The 19,270-nt window shown below is 42.7% G+C and overlaps 3 protein-coding genes across 4 annotated transcripts; 1 reads left to right on the forward strand and 2 right to left on the reverse strand.

Moving 5' to 3' along the window:
• Nucleotides 1-8: 8 nt before the first annotated feature.
• Nucleotides 9-13,614, forward strand: LOC133465711 (uncharacterized). 2 transcript variants are annotated; one of them, XM_061748753.1, is made up of 22 exons: nucleotides 9-75; nucleotides 8,672-8,719; nucleotides 9,346-9,369; nucleotides 9,444-9,503; nucleotides 9,616-9,651; nucleotides 10,014-10,085; nucleotides 10,170-10,247; nucleotides 10,363-10,386; nucleotides 10,460-10,504; nucleotides 11,016-11,081; nucleotides 11,162-11,206; nucleotides 11,289-11,345; nucleotides 11,426-11,479; nucleotides 11,566-11,601; nucleotides 11,703-11,747; nucleotides 11,846-11,893; nucleotides 11,964-12,035; nucleotides 12,126-12,188; nucleotides 12,678-12,704; nucleotides 12,857-12,898; nucleotides 13,253-13,309; nucleotides 13,468-13,614. In XM_061748753.1, exons 2-22 carry the CDS (start codon nucleotides 8,707-8,709, stop codon nucleotides 13,470-13,472), a joined length of 969 nt encoding a protein of 322 aa, XP_061604737.1. In that variant the 5' UTR covers nucleotides 9-75; nucleotides 8,672-8,706; the 3' UTR covers nucleotides 13,473-13,614. The 2 variants fall into 2 exon arrangements, with proteins under 2 accessions (XP_061604737.1, XP_061604736.1); XM_061748752.1 differs by lacking the exon at nucleotides 9-75 and adding an exon at nucleotides 7,630-8,064.
• Nucleotides 2,201-4,155, reverse strand: LOC133465820 (cytochrome c oxidase subunit 6A, mitochondrial). Its single transcript, XM_061748919.1, has 4 exons — nucleotides 4,002-4,155; nucleotides 3,794-3,857; nucleotides 2,459-2,601; nucleotides 2,201-2,354 (listed from the first exon to the last, which is right to left on the reverse strand). Exons 2-4 carry the CDS (start codon nucleotides 3,855-3,857, stop codon nucleotides 2,265-2,267), a joined length of 297 nt encoding a protein of 98 aa, XP_061604903.1. The 5' UTR covers nucleotides 4,002-4,155; the 3' UTR covers nucleotides 2,201-2,264.
• Nucleotides 13,615-13,688: 74 nt separating the features above from the next.
• On the reverse strand, nucleotides 13,689-18,730 carry LOC133465710 (perforin-1-like). Its single transcript, XM_061748751.1, has 5 exons — nucleotides 18,580-18,730; nucleotides 15,467-16,017; nucleotides 15,246-15,384; nucleotides 14,972-15,183; nucleotides 13,689-14,874 (listed from the first exon to the last, which is right to left on the reverse strand). The coding sequence occupies exons 2-5, from the start codon at nucleotides 15,979-15,981 to the stop codon at nucleotides 14,046-14,048; spliced, it is 1,695 nt and encodes a 564-aa protein (XP_061604735.1). The 5' UTR covers nucleotides 15,982-16,017; nucleotides 18,580-18,730; the 3' UTR covers nucleotides 13,689-14,045.
• Between the last annotated feature and the right edge of the window lie 540 nt (nucleotides 18,731-19,270).

Here is a 19,270-nt window from a genome sequence, read left to right on the forward strand (position 1 = left end):
ATGTTCCTTGTTTTATTTATGCGGACTAGTCCAAGCACATTCGTTCAGTCCTGTGGACCGGTAATACACTATAAGGTACTGTATACTAACTTTCCTAACTATGTACAATTAGTGGTTTAAAGTAGAAATATTCTGGTACAAAGAACAGCCACTCGTTTTGAATGGCATTGTTGCACAGGTATTAAATTCACAAAAGGTTTTATTTAAATTTTGTTTTAGATTGTCTCAATGCCTCGCATATCTATAAAGGTTACATTAAAAGTGTAGAAAATGTTCCATTTTTTTTTTTTTTTTTTTTACAAATCCAGACATTTTGCATGGTTAACAATTTTTACGTCAACCAAATCAGGAGTTCTGAGCTCGATTCCTTTGACTTCATTCCATCTCTGCCCTACCTACCTTAGTTACGAAATGAATGAATATTTCAAACACTTTAAAAAGTGTCACAATTCACTAATTGGCATTTTAAAGAGTTTTTCTGTGAGCTATATTTATGCTTTCATAGTCCACAAGTTATGTTTTACAACCTTATTTGAAAAGCCCACTCAAATTCCCCAAATGTCAATTGTGCCTTAACTTGGAAGGAAGAAAGTTGCCACAGCCTCACCTCAGGTAAGACATTCGCCAGTCCGGTAAAAAGTCAAGTTAGTCAGTTCATACAGGTACAATGTTTAAAAGAAGTAGCTTGCAAGTCATTTACCATAAGAACGTAAAAGAAAATTTCTGGGAAATTCAAGTTTGAAATTGAGCAAGTTAAACCAGTGTTAAATTTAGATTTTTGTGCCAGTAGTTTGTTAGACTTCAGTTTACCAAACATCACACAACCATTATACAGTGTTTTAAGTGGGTTGTAAGTCATTCACCTTGAAAATGAAAATTCAGCTCACGATACAGCTTCAACTGCTCAACAGTCCGGGGTCTCTGTTGTCGTATTTTACGCTTCATAATGCGCCACACATTTTCAATGGGAGACAAGTCTGGACTGCAGTCAGGCCAGTCTAGTACCCACACTCTTTTACTACATGTTGTAACACATGCAGAATGTGGTTTGGCATTGTCTTGCTGAAATAAGCAGGGACGTCCATGAAAAAGACGTTGCTTGGATGGCAGCATATGTTTCTCCAAAACCTGTATGTACCTTTCAGCATTAATGGTGCCGGAGGACACGACGTCCACAATTTCCAAAAACAATTTGCAATGTGGACTCGTCGGACCACAGAACACTTTTCCACTTTGCATCAGTTCATCTTAGATGAGCTCGGGCCCAGAGAAGCCGGCGGCGTTTCTGGGTGTTGTTGATAAATGGCTTTTGCTTTTCATAGTAGAGTTTCTAGTTTCACTTACCGATGTGGCGCCGAACTGTATTTACTGACATTGGTTTTCTGAAGTGTTCCTGAGCCCACGTGCTGATATCCTTTACACATTGATGTCGGTTTTTGATGCAGTGCTGCCTGAGGGATCGAAGGTCACGGGCATTCAATGTGGTTTTCGGCCTTACCGCTTACATGCAGTGATTTCTCCAGATTCTCTGAACCGCAGATGATGAAATCCCTAAATTTCTTGCAATTCTACGTTGAGGAACATTGTCCTTAAACTGTTAGAATATTTTCTCACGGACTTGTTCACAAAGAGGTGAACCTCGCCCCATCTTTGCTTGTGAATGACTGAGCAATTCAGGGAAGCTCCTTTTCTACCCAATCATGGCACCCACCTGTTCCCCAATGAGGTGTGTTCAACTGTGGGATGTTCCAAACACGTGTTTGATGAGCATTCAATAAGCAATTTATGTTTAACACAACGTCCCAACTACATTGGAATTGGGGTTGTAGATTGAATACTCTAAATTGCCCATAGATGTCAATTTGAGTGTGAATGGTTGTTTGTCTATATACGGAAAATGGATGTATGGATGGTATTGCTACATGCACATATAGTAACAAGTGTTGTTATAATCATTACTTTAATCAGCCCCTATGGTGGAAGTAGTGTATATAAGGCTTAAACAACTAGGTGGAAAGTAAATCATCTCGTGAAATATTTAAAGAAAAATACATCTAACTGTAGATAAATGCACATATTTAAAGCAACAGCCCAGTTGGTTGAAGTAAGTGCTTATTTTATAGTCACTTTTCATACTCTGTACTGAAAATGTCCTGGTACGGCTCTCACGATTTCTTAAAAAAATGAGGTGACACTCGAATGCAAGCACAATGGTGATCTTTATTTCAGTGCAAGACATCATCACGGTGTAGAAGGGCAGCCCTTCAGTGGTGGGAGTTCTCGTAGCCGTCGGGCAGAGCGTTGGCGTGAGCGTTGTGGAACAGTGAGTGGTTGCCATCGCCCCATGGGAATTTCTGTCGGGAGACAGCGGTGAGTGATGTCTGAGTAGTCCCATAAATCTTGGCCTGGGGCATGAAGGATATATATAATGCCGAGGGAGTGTCAAGGGGCTGCTCACCTTGGTGCGGATGCGGAGGTGTTCGTAGGGCACAAATTCCGGCTGCTCGTGCGAGTGCGCCTGCATCTTCATGTAGCCGTTGGCAATGCACACGGCCACACCGGGCAAGGCCAGGACGAAGGTCAGGATCTTCCAGGTCCTCGCTATGGAAAAGTTGGCAGAATGAATGAAATGTTTTCATGGTGGTCCATGATGGATTCCATATGAGTGAGTGCCTAGGAGCCAAAATGTGTGGGCTGCCTGCCAGCTTTCACCTTTATCTTCAGCTACAAGCTCCCCAGACCCACGAGCGTGGTCTCAGACCCACTCCAGTCACACGACAAACTCTTCACGCTTTCCCCTCATCTACTTACATTTGTACACTTTACTTTTACCTTCATTTGTACTTTTCGAGACTATTTAGAATTTTCGAGAGCCGAGTAGCCCCGTTTTTGAGGGTACTAGGTCCAGAGGCTCTTCATAATTGTACTTCCCTATACCACTGCTATGTCCGACCATTACTTGATGAAATCTGAAGTCCTTCCCCATTGGCATCCTTCTATCCTCTCTCATTTTGAGGAAGTATCCGTTGGCAGACTCCGTAAACTCATTAGTGCGGCAAAACAGACAACATGCTTGCTCGACCGTCTTCCTGGGAAACTCGTTAAAGCGCTGTTTTAATCGTAAAAGTTATAAATGTATCACTCTCCTCCGGCGCTGGACCAGCAGCTTTCAAAACAGCCGTTATTCAGCCCTTTACTTAAAAAAACCCAACCTCGACCCTGAGAGTCTTACCAATTATAGGCCGGTGTCAAATCTCCCTTTTATTTAAAATGTTCTTGAAAAAATTTGTCGTACGACAGCTTCATGATCACATGGCTCCTAGCGATCTTTTTGAACTTCTTCAGTCCGGATTCAGGGCAGACCACTCTACTGAAACGACCCTTGCAAAGGGACGAATGATCTTTTACTAGCTATGGATTGCGACACCTCATCAATACTGTTATTGCTCGACCTCGGTGCTGCCTTTGATACCGTTGATCACAATATACGACTTGATGGCCTCGAAATGCGTGTCGATATTACAGGCCCAGCACTTTCTTGGTTTAGATCTTATCTCTTGGATATGACACGTTGTGTAATTCGTAGTAGTGTGACCTCTGAGTATTAATATGTCACTTGTGGAGTCCCGCAGGGATCTGTACCCGGCCCTCTTTTGTTCAGTAAAAAAAAAAAAAAAAGCCAAAGAATAACCAAACACACACGGAGTTAATCCTTTGACGCCCTGGTGATGATATCTCACGGTGTGTCATGTTTTGTGTTTTCGATGTTTTGTGAGAGTGAAGACGCTCTGACCTCCTCCCTCGTGGCTCGAATGCGACGCGGCGGCAAGCACCCGCCCAACAGCCGACAACGACATCTGCGGACAGACGACAATTTGCACGATAAGACATGATAACACTTTGTGTTGTTGACTTTTGTTATCCAGACTCAGAACATAAGGAACAGTAACTTCTTTCTCATTTTAAACATGCATGTCAATCAAAAGATTGACAGAACTTACTCTTTTTCAGGCAGGCGATATGCTAAGTCTTTATTTCCCTCGCAGTGCGCCTGTTGCTGGCGTTACCTTTCGTCTCCTTCTTGCTTGTTTTGTCCTTCAGTCTTGTCCTGAGGTGAACTCACCGCGGCAGGCTCCTCCCAACTCTCAATCTGTCGCTGCGCCAGGGAACATTGAGTTTATATTAAACCAAGTGCAGCAAGCCCGCTGATATGAGACTGACAAGCTATGGAGGCGTGTCTCCGCCGCAGGACACTTCATAAAAAAAGATCTGTTTCCATTTTTTGAAAGTCTCACATAAACTTTGAATCCTCGGCCAGACTCAAAATTCAGACGTGTTGGCGAGAAAGTAGTAAGTAGAAAAATGTTTAGTATCATTTTTTTTTTTTTCACTTTGGATGGATTTACACTGCATGTCCAAGAGCTTAAATCCAATGTAATGCCTATATCAGATTGGGACTATTTTCATCTCCAGTTCAACTACAAATAAAAAATTATTATTATTTTTTTTTTCCAGAGTCAATACCATCCATCCATCCATCCATTTTCAACACCGCTTATCCTGGTTAGGGTCGCGGGGCGCTGGAGCCTATCCCAGCTGACTTTCGGGCGAAAGGCGGACTATACCCTGAACTGGTCGCCAGTCTGTCGCAGGGCACAACCATTCGCACCCACATTCACAAAAAAAAAAAAAAAAATTATTTTTTTTTTTTTTTTTTTACAAAAATTGCAATACAACTGAAATTTTAATCTTTTACTTATCTTTTGTTTTGAGTAAAAACAAAACGTGCAGGGATTTCCCAGGGTCAGCAGAATCTCATATAGTGAACTGAAGATTTAAATAATAAAGTAATTCCCTGAAAAATATCAGTGCCGATAATCGGTCTACCCCTAATTTCAACACATGAAACAGACAGATGGTCGGAGTTTCCCCGTCTGCATTTCGGTGTTTAATCTTCAGTTTTTCACATTGTTAGCGATGCTTTTGTTGCGTCCACCTGGCAACTGTCAGACCGCCCGAGTCAGCCAGCAGTGATGTCATGCAAACAGTCAGTCTGACCGCCTCAAGAGTGTTATTGTGGCGAGCCCTTACTCGCCATCTCGGCACAGGCCCGCCTTTCCATGTGCTGCAGGTGTTCTGCAGGAGTCCCTTGCTTGTGTTTTCTTTTTTTTTTTTTTTTTTTTCTTTCTCGCTTTTGTGATTAGAAACCTTATGAAAATATGGATTTGACTGATTACCTCATGAGGAACTCCCCGATCAACTATTTCGCTTCAACCCGCAAAGCTCTGCTTTGGTCATAAATGACTTTCACTGAACCATTGTCACACCTTGATGCAATTCCACCAGCGAGACTACGCTACAATAAGCGTAACATTAATATTGATCCCGCGCAGCAGGTGGTCAACGATGACTAACACGAGCATAAAACTTCGAGATGAAGAACAGACACCAGCAGGTGATTATCTTTTTCACTCGTTTCAGTATCAGGCTCAACCTGTTTGCTACCTAAATGGGCGCTTTAGCTTTTGAAAAAAACAAGAAGAGAAGGAAATTTTTTTGGAATGGAGTCAGGTTCCCGAGACTCGAAGTTAGCGCGTCAGTACCTTTAGTAGCGTTTTATCAGCGTTCCTAGGACTGACTGTCATTGTCTTGCTGAAATAAGCAGGGGCGTCCATGAAAAAGACGTTGCTTGGATGGCAGCGTATGTTTCTCCAAAACCTGTTCACAAAGAGGTGAACCTCGCCCCATCTTTGCTTGTGAATGACTGAGCAATTCAGTGAAGCTCCTTTTATACCCAATCATGGCACCCACCTGCTCCCAATGAGCCTGTTCACCTGTGGGATGCTCCAAACAGGTGTTTGATGAGCATTCCTCAACTTTCTCAGTCTTTTTTGCCACCTGTCCCAGCTTCTTTGAAACTTGTTAAAATTCCAAGTTAATGATTATTTGCTAAAAACAATACAGTTTATCAGTTTGAACATGAAATATCTTGTCTTTGTAGTGTATTCAATTAAATATAGGTTGAACATGATTTGCGAATCATTGTATTCTGTTTTATTTATGTTTAACACAACGTCCCAACTTCATTGGAATTGGGGTTGTAATTGATATTGGAAGAAAGTAATGTTTACCACTGGACGTAACTAAGAAATGGAAAATTTTAATGAATAAAATGTAAGGCAAAAATATCGTGCACTTTTTCCTCATCCATGGAAGTTAAGCAAGATCAAAAGATAGTATGTCCAATTACATTTTCATAAAAACAATTGGGGTAATATGGTGATTTACTATTTATTAAAAGCAAAATTGTCATTGAGTGTCACTTACTGATATTTGATCCAGTTGTGTGCCAAAATACTGATCTTGTATCTGACACGTGGCGCGTGTGGTGAAGGAACCAAGTGCAAAGCACCGAACCAAAAGAAAAGTTGGAAAGGATTTTAACAATGTAAGATCAACTGACAGAGCAAGTTAAAGCCAAGAAGCAGAGCAGTTCACGTTACAGTCAAGAGGGTCAGGCATTCAAGATAGGGGAGTTGTCTTTGGCCAAAGTGATGCAATGTTCCGTAATCCACAGATAGCAGGTCAGGAAATGCTCTGATTTCACTGTTGTCGTAATCCACAGAGAGCAGAAACGGAGAAACTCACACTCACAAACTGATTGTCTAATACCGCTCAGGGCACATCAGGACAGTTGTCATCTGTGTCCACATTTTGAGCTGTATTTCTAAGAGGACAGACCACCATGAAACTAGCATCCAGATGAATGTCCAGACGCCATGCCCTGTTTTGAAAATCCCGTGCGGCTAAATGAGCTGACACAGTCCGCCTTTGTCCCGACAAGCCCCTCGACAGCCGTCGCCTCGCGCTCTTGGGAAGAAGGCAGCGGGCCCTTACGGATGGCATCGTGACTTTTATTGCCCAGCGAACGTGCACAGAAACCCAAATGTTTAAAGGTGAAGCAGCAGCCAATGAGTCAGACGGCGGTGATGTTTTGGTCTTGTGCTTGCTACCTCCAAGGAAGACGATGTGGTGGTCCAAAGTCAGCTGGAGAAAAAAAAAAAAAAAAAGAAAAAACGAAGCAGAACCGGCCTATGTGCTCAGACGACGTAAATGTGACATAAATAATGAAATAAATGCCATCACGGGCCTATACTTTATGTTCGTAGTCTAAACACCCGATCACAACTTCTTGTTGCTATGGAAATTCTTTCACTATATCGTTTTTGAACAGATTGTCCTGGCGTGGTCGCACTCCCGTCTTGTTCACTGATGTATATATATATGTATATATATACATATATACGGAGATATATATACATATATATATACATCAGTGAACAAGACGGGAGTGTGACCATATATATATATATATATATATATATATATATATATATATATACATATATACACATATATATATATATATATATATATATATATATATAGACATATATACATATATATATATACACATATATATATATATATATGGTGGCCAAGGAGCTCACACCAGAAGGAGGTGCACAATGACTAAAAGCATTCAATCCGGATGGAAAAACAAATTCTTTACGGTTTAATTAATTATGTTATTACTTTATGTTCTTATAAAGTGCAATACACTAAGCGTGCTATTTTTCCTATTGGGAAAAAAACACAAAAAAACACGTTACAGACATTTTCGTTGGTGTTTTATGTGAGCCGGTAACAGATTAATGTCATTTGCATTCACTTCAATAGGGAAAGATGATGTGAGGCATAATTCTTTTGAGTTATGAGCGTGGGAACTGGGAAATGAAACTTGTAAAGCGACGTCACAGACGCTCTGCATTTCAGCGTAAGCGTTGCCCTGGAGATGGCACTCCTTTGCGTGATCCGCCGGTGCCGGCGCCTAGGGCGGGTCGTGCTCGGTGGGAGGAGTCGGAGCGTGTATATAAAAGACGTCAGAGGATGTATGCATTCATTCATCCATCTTTCGGTTGCCCTCCGCCATCATGTGGTGTCCGGCTCTTCTTCTTCAGACCTCGCTGCTCCTCTGCCTCGCCAGGCAAACTCTGCAAGGCGGTAAGCAAAAAAAAAAAAAAAAAAAAAAAAAAAAAAAACGCTTCAACTGTTGAGTGAAAATTAACACAATGTCCGAGGAACTCTTTTTGATCACTGTACTGCATTTTTTTGTATATATATTTTTTAAATGATTTTCATAAACTTACTATGGCCTAAAAGGTTTAAATTTCTACAAATATTCCCAGTGTGACAAAGCTTGACTGTATTTAAAGAATATATATAATGTCGGGGCGAAGCAAGTCCCACCTATTCTATTTCAACAGTCGAGAGGAGGCCGATTTCTCTCCCGAAGCCGCCATGAATCGGCGCCTTCAGCGGCTGCCCTCTCACCCACGTGTTAAAAATCGCTCCACTCCACTGCACTTGGAATCATTTAATATGCTTTGATCAAAGGGTTGAGGGACGGCGGCGGGATCCGATTTGGCGGCCGCGTGCGAGAAGAAGCTGCAGACTCCACACAGTCGCCTCAGTTGTTTTTTTTTGTTTTTTTTAATAGTTATCTTCAGTGGATACCTCTGTCAATGTGACCATTCAGTCCAAGTATTTAGGAGGTGGAGTCGAAATTGTGTCATGTGGTTGTTATTATTTTATATTTTCCATTTTGCAGGGGTTAAAGCTCACGGTGTGTCCTGGAGGAGGATCATGCCAGCCAGAGGTACAGAAAAAGGGGATTATCAAAAAGTATTATAAAATCCGTAAATACTGTATCGCTGTGTCTATTCATTCAGGGGAGAGAAGACTTCTTTTGGGCCGATGTCTATTAGAGGGGAGGCAAATGAAAGGGGAGAACTACAGTGGATATAAAAAAGTCCAAGATAAATATATATTTTTTCTCCATGTGGCCTTTTACACTTTTTTATTATTTTTTTTAAATTTTTTTATTTTTATTTTTTAAATCATTGAGTTGCACAGGTTATAGGTCATTTGAATGTTGGGGAAAAAGGTTTGAATTTATTGATCTTGGTCAAATTGTTTCATATCACAAAAAAACATGCATTTGAACAGGGGGTGTGTAGACTTTTTTTTTTTTTTTTATCCACGGTCGATTGGGGAAATGCATTGAAATGGCAAAAAAAAAAAAAAAAAAAAAAAATGGGCAGAAGAAATATTAGCGAATAGGAGTAGAACATAAATATAGGTGGCACGCAACATTGTGGCGCGACCGCTCGTTGGTTCGTAACAGAACGATCAAAAGGCGATCAGGAGTTGTATCGAGGAACTTATTGGAGTGGCGGCCACTATTCGAGGAACTACTTTATCTTGCTTTCATCTGCTTTCCAGGTGTCGGCATTGGAACCAAAGGAGGTGACTACTTTCTTCTTCGCCCATGTTCATCTGTGCACGAGCGATGTCTGTAATGTTTTGATATTATGCCACAGTGAACGCTGCCCACGGAGCGCTGGCCAGCAGATATGCCAACAAACCACTGAAGGCTGCAAGTATGTTTCATTTTCCTCACGATTGATTATTCTTTACATCGGTCGGAATGCGGTTACCTGAGTGTTGAGCTTGCAAAATAATAATTATATTGAAATGCTTTTCTCCGTTCAGTTGGCCATTATCATGTTCCCAGTCCACTAGGCGGTGGTAAGTTGTCATCATTAGCTATACAATATATAACAATATATATATATATATATATATATATATATACCTCCAAGTACCACAAATATGACCAACATTAAATTCAATAGTTGGAATATGCTGTTGGAATGCTGATGGAATGCTGATGAATAAATCTTTTATTTTTTCCACCACGAAGCCTATTTAATTAAATTTGCCTGGTGCATGTAGTCGACCCAGATAATATATGATGTGATTTTTTTTAATTTTTTTTTTATTTTATTTTATTTATTTATTTATTCCCCCCCCCCCCCCCCCCCCCCCCCCCAGACACTATATTTAGGCTGAAACATGAGCAACATTTGTCAAAATGGTTGTTTTCATAGGGGGCTACCGACCTCTCGGACGAGGTGTTGCACCCGGACGATTTCCTGCCTATGGCACCCATGGACTCTCTGGTATTGAACCCCCACTTATTTTTAGCATAGTAATGCACCTCTTCTGTTTGCTGTCCGGGACTACCGAAAGTATTTTCCTCGCAGGTGGCAACGTTGGCACGGACTTGCCACTGGGGCTCGCGCCTGCAAATGGACTGGGCTTGGGCCGCGGCGGCAAACGAGGTAAGACGAGCCTCGGTGGAGTTATTGTTCTACTCATCCTTGTGGAAAAAAATAGGCAAAATAATCTGACTTTCTGAGTAAAATTGTTGTCCTTTTTTTTTTTTCTTTTCCGTAGTTTATGGCGTCGGCCCTCTTCCAGGTGAGCATCCGTCTGGTTTTATCACAACTTTTATCCACGTCGCACTCATCATATTTGTTCTTTTTCTTTCCAGGGTACGCCCCTTACGCCGGCATGGGCTACCCCGCCGTCCGACCAGGTACGAGAACGACAATGTCTGAACTCATGGATTTCCTGTAAGATGTATTGAATTAATTATTAATTGCATAAATCCAAGGAAACGCTTGATTCTGGGTTCGTTTAACACAAAAGATGAGATGATCCCCTTTTTTTTTTACGCAGTTTATTTTACATGGGTTTAAACCGAGCCAAAAGCGCTACGGCACCAGGCTGTCAATAAAATGGATTGTCAGATCCCCCTCCCCAATTCAGCCCTTAATTATCGTTGTACTTGTCTTCCTGCTTTCAAAGATCTCCAAAATTCCAGTCAACAGTGCAATATTTTCTCTGGGTAACTTCCGACTCATGTCAAAAGTATTACGGCCAAGTGACTCGAGTGCCTTTGCTCCAAGATGCCACAAGATGGTGCCAAAGCAACACTGTTACAGCCGCGCTTGGAAGTTTACATACCCTGGCGGCATTTGTAAGCTATGTAACATTCTTGGAATGCGGGGTCGAGTGTCAACCGGTTGTGGTCTCGTCTTTCACAGGCTATGTTGGAGGTGCAGGGAACAACTATCTCGGAGGAAACCTGGGCCCGGGGGCTTACGGACCAGGTAATGCTGGCCCACAAACATTACGAGTAGCGTTCCTCCTAAAGCGTCACGATGTAATCGTATTTATGCACCGGCCACAGCTTTAGGGCAGGGAGGATACTTGGGTGCAGCTGGGAAACTTGGAGGTAAGCCCACACATTATCTGGAGTTTGTCTGGTTTTTTTTTGTTTTTTTTCCAATCCATACCTTTTCTGTCAATCACGTCAGCTCCAGCTGCGCTTGGTCAGGGGGGATACACAAAAGGTCCTGCGGGGGTATCAACAGGTCAGGCTTTGTTTGAATGGGAATTCCCCGGATGCGCAATGTAGCGACTGGGAGTGTTTGGGCATTGTGTTGAATTACAGGTTATGGTAACGGCGCAGGAAGATACGGGGGTGCTCTGGCGGGCAATGGCTTGGGTAAGAAACCACCACACCAAAGATGAACGTACAGTGTACTCAACTGGACGCAAATGACCGCTATTACTCGCCACGTCTTTTAACAGGTTATGGGAATGGTTACGCCGACCCGTATGGAGCTGGTGAGCGCATTTATATTTTCAAGAGTCCTGTAGTGATTGCTGCTTTCGTTTGAGGTTCGTTTTTTTTTTTTTTTTTTCTTCTTCTCCCCTGAATGTTGCAGCTCTGGGCACCGGAGGCTACGCTGGACAGCCTCAGACCCCGTATGGTAAGACACCAAGCAGTCCGACTCCCTCGTGACAAGTACCTGCTGTGTGTGTGTGTGTAGAAATTCACGTCTGCAGAGGGCCTCTTATCTTCTTCCAGGGGGCCTCGGCGGCGGTGGTGGTCTGGACCCAGCTGCTGGCAAATATGGTGAGAATGCCCGACCTCACTGATTACGATCATCGTAATATGACCCCAAGAGTTTGTTTTCATCCTGCAGGGGGCGCGTCACCAGTAGCGGCAGCTCAGGTCCCTTATGGTGGCGCTCCGGTGGCTCCCGGCAGACTTGAAGGTAACTTGTTATTATTATTATTTTTTTAAACTTTTCAACTAACTTGTTGCCTTCTTACGATGGTAACGTTGAACATGTCTGCCCCCGCAGGAGACGGCGGGTACCCTTACGCCGCCCAGCCCGTCGGCCTCAGCGGCGATGGCAGCAAACACGGTGAGAATTAAAATGATTCGATTAAAATGTCTCTCTTGGCCAACCTCTTGAAAAAGAGTTTTTTTTCATCTCAATGCGACCCACCTGGTTCAATAATAAATGTTGCGGTTAAATGTTAAATAAGAATTTGACTTAAAGGTTTTCAAACAAACAGTCGTAAAAGATTTCAAAGGTAAATACAACTGAAATGTACTGAACACATTTAGCAAGACACGGTAACATTAACGCAGTCAAGGAGCCGAGGGACTTTGTTAAAGTGAGTTGAGGAGCTTCATTAGTAGTGGGTTGACTGCCATCTCATGGCATTTAAAGGCAATTCTAAAACGTTTTAGGAGGAAGCATCAACTATTTGCATATTATTTATTTTTATTATTGTGGGGGGGGGGGGGGGGGGGGGAAGTATAATTTGTCTCATTTAAAGTCAAGCAAAGTTTAAGGTCACCAGGAAATGGTTGTTTTTGAAGAGCATTATATTATGTGTGCTTTCAGGTTCCGCATATGGAGCTCCACAAACAGGTGACCTTCCCCCGACTGTTCTCTTGTCATTGTTCTATTTAGCTACGCTGCAGTTTATCAAGTGTATGGACACGTGGAAGGAATTCGAAGTATGCGGCGTGTTTATTTGTTGTACATTGTGGCCATTGAGTGTTTTGTGTGCGTTTACTCAGGCTACGTACCGCAGCAGCTAGGCCCAAGTCAAGATGCGTTGGGTAAGCGAGACACCGGTCAGATTTCCTCCTTCGCAAAGCGACTTCCCGGCATTGTTGCAAAATGCCACGATAAGCTCCTCGGTGGGCCACGGTGTTGAAAGTTCGAGGGTGGCAATGTAGCTCCGAATCAAGATATTCGGTTTTCTAGTACTTAAAGACCCAGAGCAAAAAAAAAAAAAAAAAAAAAAAAAAAAAAAAAAATGTATCGTATATTTGACACATCACAGAAAATACTTTTGTTAACAAGCCGGACGATGAATGTATGGATTAAAAAAAAATCCAAATAAAATTCGCTAAGTATGTGAAATCAGGCTTCAAAATGACAGATTTTTTTGGGAACTTCTTTTTCCACAGGAGCAAAAGCGGCCAAGTACGGTGCAGGAACCGGACCACTTGCGGGTGGATACAAAGGTGAGAATAAGGGTCGTTTGAAAATAATACAATAAAAGTCTTAAAGGTTTAGCATCCACGTTTCCTTTTTTAAACACGACAGGAAAGGTTTTGTTTGTCTCGTTCCAAATAGTTTTCATAGTGTAATCGTCCTGTTTTTCTGTGTCTTTTTTTGTCAGGTTGATGCAAATGACCTCATGGCTTTCAAGTGTATCTTTTCCTTTCACTGATTTCTTCTTTTTTTTTTTTTTTTCTTTGTAAGTCTCCGCGTGTGTGTTATATTTTTGTAATCTTCATGTAACAGACCTTTTGCTAAGCACGCACTCGCTGGTGAACGTGAAAGTGACGCGACAACGAGCGCGTGATGTATTTTAAAATAAATATGGAAGAAGAAAACAAATAAATAACACCGTCTTTGTATTCGTTCCATCCTACGAATTTCATAGGTCGAGAGACTTAAGAACATTTCGTACCACATGTGCCTTCACACGCCACCGATTGACACCTCATTTGTTCACAGGAAATGTCACCGCTTCCTGTTTCATGACGCAGCAAACTAAGGTTTAGCGCCTATTACAAAGAACTGTTTTTTTATTCTTTTTTTTTTTTTTTTAATTCAAAACAAGCAAGCATCATGGAAAAAAATGCCCAAATCCAGAATGAAAAGCTACAAAGCAGTAAACACTCGCACGCTCATTAAAGTCGACTTTCATGATGGTCTCTCACGGTGACGGCTTTCTCAAACTGACTGGTTAGACTATGCGCTGCTACTGTTGGCAAAGACCCCCATCCTCAGCAGTTCGGCTTGCGGAACGCGGTGAGCATGGCGGGACACGTAGAAGCTCATCAAACTCGGACTCATGGGCGAAGGTTTGTACTCCGCGCATGACCTGCCACCCAGACTGGGCGCGCATTCCACTTCCCATTTGTAGAAAAACTTTCCCTTGTGCATGGCGCACACATCCATCTGCACACCCGCTGTTAGTACTCGATCGCATTTTCCCAGAAGGTCGTCATCCCAGCCGCTGTCCTTATCCCACACCTCAAATGTGACTTTAGGGGCCGCTGACAAGTCCTGGGTGCCCAAATCCACGATGGTGGCCCAGTGTGGGTTGTTGTTGTTGTAAATGACAGGAGAACGCTGCTCTCGCTTGTTGAAAATCACCTTTACGTAGCCGTCTGTGGCTGTAATGTGGTCACCCCAAAGACCCGAGGCCCGTTGGACGGTGATGATGACCCGGGCCATGCCCCTACGGGAGGGGCAGCAGTCCAGGTTTACGGCAGGTTCGTTGTGGCACTGGCAGGCACAGGGGTCCTGGGACTCGCTCTTGATGCCTACCGCACAGCGCCCACTGCAGTTCCTCATCAGAGCCCGCTCCAGGATGTAGTGACTTATGGCCGAGCGCAGGTTTTTCCGAACGGAACTGGTAATCGGCAGCAACTCGTGCAGAGACCCCAGGGAATACGAAATGATGTCTGGATATTGAGGCAAAGTGCTGAGCCATTCCTTGTAGGCAGATGGGTCTTTGTCGGCAGAGAAGAGAAGGTCCATCTCAGTGGTGTGACCCCCCTTTATATCTGTGGACCTGTTGGTAAGACGTGTGTATCAGATGAGCCCGGTTGGTGGTTTTATGATGAGTGCCAATATATATATATATGCCTCTGAAGAGAATAAGGTCTTACCTGTCATTGAAGAGGCTGGAGAAGGCCATCTTGCTCTCCGTCTTGTCGATGTCCTTCTTGCAGTGTTTGATCTGAGCTTCGTGGGTCACTTTGATGGTGCCGGAAGCCTCGGCCTCCAGGCACATATTCACCTCCTCCATGCTGAGGTCCTGCAGGCTGGCCTGGCACTGCTTGATGCTGGTCACGGCCTGGATAGACCCTCCCAGTTTCACCTAAAATTGAAGACAATTATTTTACTATTGTTTTTGTCGATCGTATTTTACTGATGTGTTACCTTTGTGATGTAATGAGTGCCAAAGTTGTCGATTAGTCTGTAAAACCCTTCCTTGTATTGAGGGCTGTAGGTCTTTGGAAGATCTTTCAGTGCCTTTTGAAAATCTCTGTGTAGTCGAGTCTTGCTGGACACTCGGTAGCTGTATAAACCAAGACACAAAGAAAGAATTTTATCAAAGTATTGCCTTTGCAAAACATTTGAATAAGTCTTTACATTCTTACCTGTAGTACTCGCAGGTTATTTTTTGGCTGGTGAAGCTGAACTTGTCTCTCTTTGTTTTCTCCATTGCGTACTCGGCAATTTTTGACTTTGTGCCAGCCAGCATGAATTTGACACTATTCAAGTCCAGACTGTACTTCCAGTTGTTTTCCACAGCAGAGCTTATGGAGTTGACGAGAGCCTCGCTGGACCGGTGAATGGTACTTGACAACTTCGAGTTGCAGGACTGCTTGGCCCTCCAGTCCTCCACAGATAGGGGAAGCTTCTGCTTCGCTTTCTCCAGGAAGGGGTTGTTGCATAGGGTGCACGTTTTGTCCTTGTGTTTCCACCTATTCATGTCCAGAACAAATGCTCCCTTGCGCTTCATCTCGGTGATATCGAAGCCTTCCCCAGCCAGATTGGTGCCTGGAGCGAAATCTGCCTTGAGACACTCCTTGGGGGAACCCGCTGTGCAGGACTGATGTGTGCGCTGGGGGAGGAACAAAGTGAGGGCAGCGCAAATATTCAACAGAATCATGTTGAGGTTGCCTGGGAGGCACACTTATTGTTGGCTCTGAAAAACAGAAAAACGAGGAAATTCAACTTTTTCCAGATGGACAGAATGGATCTTTTGTAGACCAATGTCTTTACGACAATATTCCAACATTATGCACCTAGCATTCCCAGAATTCTTTAGAAAACCAGCTTGTTGAGTTGTCTTGCTTTCGTGACTATGGATTGTCCTTTTGCAGCGTCAAACATGATCGAAGCTTCATGACAGTTACAGTCCCCTCCAAAAGTATTGGAACGCCAAGGTCGATTCCTTTGTTTTTGTTGTATACTGAAGGCGTTTGTGCTTCAGATCAGAAGATGAATATGAGACAAAAGTTCAGAATTTATATTTCATAGTATTTACATCTAGATGTGTTAAACAACTGAGAACAGAGCCCCTTTTGTTTGAAGCCATCCACTTTTCAAGTGAGCAAAAGTATTGGAACATGTGACTGATGGGTGTTTGTAGTTGCTCAGGTGTTGCCTTTTAGATTGATTGCTTAAACATTAGATAGTGCTTGTTTTTGGCTTTGGGTTTCACCTGTGAAAACTGCATTTGCTGTTACGTAAACATGAAGACCAGTGAGCTGTCTATGGGAGAAAAGCGAAACATTTTGAAGCTGAGACAAGAGGAAAAATCGTTACGTTGGGCATAGCCAATGTAACAATTGGGAATGTCCTGAAAAAGAAAGAAACGACTTGTGTACTGAGCAACAAAAATCGAACAGGTAGGCCAAGGGTGTCAACAGCAGTTGATGACAGAAACAATGTGAGAGCTGTGAAGAAACACCCAAAGACAACAGGCACTGACATCACTGCCAACCTCCACAGGGCAGGGGTGAGGTTATCACAATCCACTGTTCGAAGAAGACTGAGAGAAGCAATATACAGGCCATACCACAAGATGCAAACCACGCATCAGCAAAAAAAGAATCGGAAGGCCAGATTGGATTTTGCAAAGAAGTACAGAGATGAGCCACAAATGTCTTGGAACAAAGTTTTATGGGCTGATGAGACCGACATTAACCTCTACCAAAGTGGTGGAAAGGCCAAAGTATGGGGAAAGAAAGGATCTGCTTATGATCCAAAACACACAAGCTCATCTGTGAAGCATGGTGGCGGTAGTATCATATCTTGGGCTTGCATGGCTGCTTCTGGAATGGGTTCACTAGTCTTTATTGAGGATGTAACTCATAACGGCAGCATCAGAATGAATTCTGAAGTTTACAAAACCATTTTATCTGGCAATTTTCAGACAAATGCAGCCGAACTAATCGGGAGAAGCTTTATCATGCAACAAGACAATGACCCAAAACACACTGCCAACACAACAAAGGACTTCATCAGGGGGGGAAAGTGAAAGGTCTTAGACTGGACAAGTCAATCACCGCACCCTAACCCAATAGAGCATGCATTTTACCTCCTGAAGAGGAGGCTGAAAGGAGAAACCCACAGAAACAAACAAGAACTGAAAGAGGCTGCAGTAAAGGCCTGGAAAAGCATTTCAAAAGAAGAATGCAACAGTCTGGTGAAGTCAATGGGTCGCAGGCTTGATGCTGTTGTTGCAAGTAAGGGTTTTGCCATCAAATATGAAATGTTGTTCACTTTAAGTTAATGTAATAATGTCTGTTCCAATACTTTTGCTCACTTGAAGTGTCTGGCTTCAAACAAAAGGTGCTCTGTCCTGAGTTGTTGAACGCATCTAGATGGAAATACCATGAAATAAAAGCTAGAATGATGATCTTTTGTCTCATATTCATCTTTTGATCTGAAATCCAAATGTCTTCAGTATACAACAAAACAAGACAGTAAAATAATAGACAATATGGAGAGAGTTTTTGGAACCATTAAAGACAAAATAAAATGTGACTGCGAATGTGTTACTACAACTACCGGTACCTAACGCTCGTACAGATACTGAGCGCAAAGTGGCTAATGTGCTACAATATGTGTTGCAACTGACCCAGATCGTATGACTTGACTTTTTTACCCAAGTAATGACGTGATCCCTAAATCTCAATTTTTCTTCTTTTTAAATTGTTCCCTTGCTTTTTGTAGGCGGAAGGACCAAATGCCCTAATACTTTGGTCTTTATGGGGTGCATAAAATTGCACTCATACGACTGAACCAAAACTGAAACTCAACCCTGGTGTTTCACCGAACACACCGATTTCTAGTCGTTCGGTAACCGACCAAAGAATTTGACCTAATTAAAAAAAAAAAAAACATTTGTGTGGCTTCTGCCTTACAATCAAGTTGAAACAAGTTTGTTCATTAATCAAAGGTGGGAGTAAGTCATATGTGCAAGGCGTAAGTCACAAGTTTGTGTGGAAAAAAAGAAATCAAGCAAGACAAGTCCCCACTAAAGTCCCTAAGGACTCACTAAGTCCAAACTTGGATTCGTTGACATTTGTCCTTATATTGTAACTACAGTATTTCCAAAGAAATAAGACTGATGTCTAGTGTCAAGCAGACTTAAATAAAGAGACGTTTGTCACACGCTAAGCAACACAATGACACGAAACTACGGCACTGAAAATCATTTACAATATGAAATATCAATATATATACATGGCAGACTTACATTTACTGTTGTCTTTTGGTGCTGCCGACAGCACTGGCTGTATAGAAGATGGATGATGTGTGTGTGTCAAACTGTACATCTGTGTCTGACCTGTTTATAAGTCAGAATTTTGTGGTGAGGGGGCGGGTGATAGTGGTCTTCTAACAGATTATGGTTTGACGGTTTTTTGTTTTTCATGACGGGGGAAGGTGTGTGTGTGTGTGTGTGTGTGTGTGGTGAGGCGTTGTGGGGGAGCAAGATGCTGGCGTTCCCGTAAACTCAGAAACCGAGACCATGCACATTTTTCCCCTGAAGTGGTTCTATTTGTCACGTTCTTTATGGTTTGTAGCCAACAAGGGCTTTTGGGAGCATCCCCCTGGGGTCTATGCTAAGTACCTATTACTCTCAATGTCATCCTTAAGGCAGCTGTGCTATGTGATTGTGAGCTTGTATCTCGAGTCAGAAGATGTGGGAATTGTCATTGGTGCCCATTTTCACTTGATGCGCTCTCTTATGGTGATCTAGTACATACAGTGCTGTTAAAAAGTATTTCCACTGTGACGAATCACGTTTTTGGGGAAGCTAATTTTGATTTCACTGACCAGACCTGTTCAATCAAGAAATCACTTTGGTGCAGGCAGCGTGGGTTCAGTTCCCACTGAGTGACGTTGCGAATGTGGGTGCGAATGGTTGTCCATATCTAGATGTGCCC

Source organism: Phyllopteryx taeniolatus, chromosome 16 (genome assembly GCF_024500385.1).
Source record: "Phyllopteryx taeniolatus isolate TA_2022b chromosome 16, UOR_Ptae_1.2, whole genome shotgun sequence".
Lineage (NCBI taxonomy): Eukaryota > Metazoa > Chordata > Actinopteri > Syngnathiformes > Syngnathidae > Phyllopteryx > Phyllopteryx taeniolatus.

Coding starts and splice junctions, on each gene's coding strand:
- LOC133465820 (XM_061748919.1), bottom strand. CDS start 3,857: ATGTCGTTGTCGGCTGTTGGGCGGGTGCTTGCCGCCGCGTCGCATTCG. Junction 2,602..3,793: donor TTCGAGCCACGAGGGAGGAG/GTCAGAGCGTCT, acceptor ACTTTTCCATAG/CGAGGACCTGGAAGATCCTG. Junction 2,355..2,458: donor ACCTCCGCATCCGCACCAAG/GTGAGCAGCCCC, acceptor GTCTCCCGACAG/AAATTCCCATGGGGCGATGG.
- LOC133465711 (XM_061748752.1), top strand. CDS start 7,995: ATGTGGTGTCCGGCTCTTCTTCTTCAGACCTCGCTGCTCCTCTGCCTC. Junction 10,505..11,015: donor CTACCCCGCCGTCCGACCAG/GTACGAGAACGA, acceptor CGTCTTTCACAG/GCTATGTTGGAGGTGCAGGG. Junction 11,602..11,702: donor CGCCGACCCGTATGGAGCTG/GTGAGCGCATTT, acceptor TGAATGTTGCAG/CTCTGGGCACCGGAGGCTAC.
- LOC133465710 (XM_061748751.1), bottom strand. CDS start 15,981: ATGATTCTGTTGAATATTTGCGCTGCCCTCACTTTGTTCCTCCCCCAG. Junction 15,385..15,466: donor ATAACCTGCGAGTACTACAG/GTAAGAATGTAA, acceptor TGGTTTATACAG/CTACCGAGTGTCCAGCAAGA. Junction 15,184..15,245: donor GCACTCATTACATCACAAAG/GTAACACATCAG, acceptor CTTCAATTTTAG/GTGAAACTGGGAGGGTCTAT.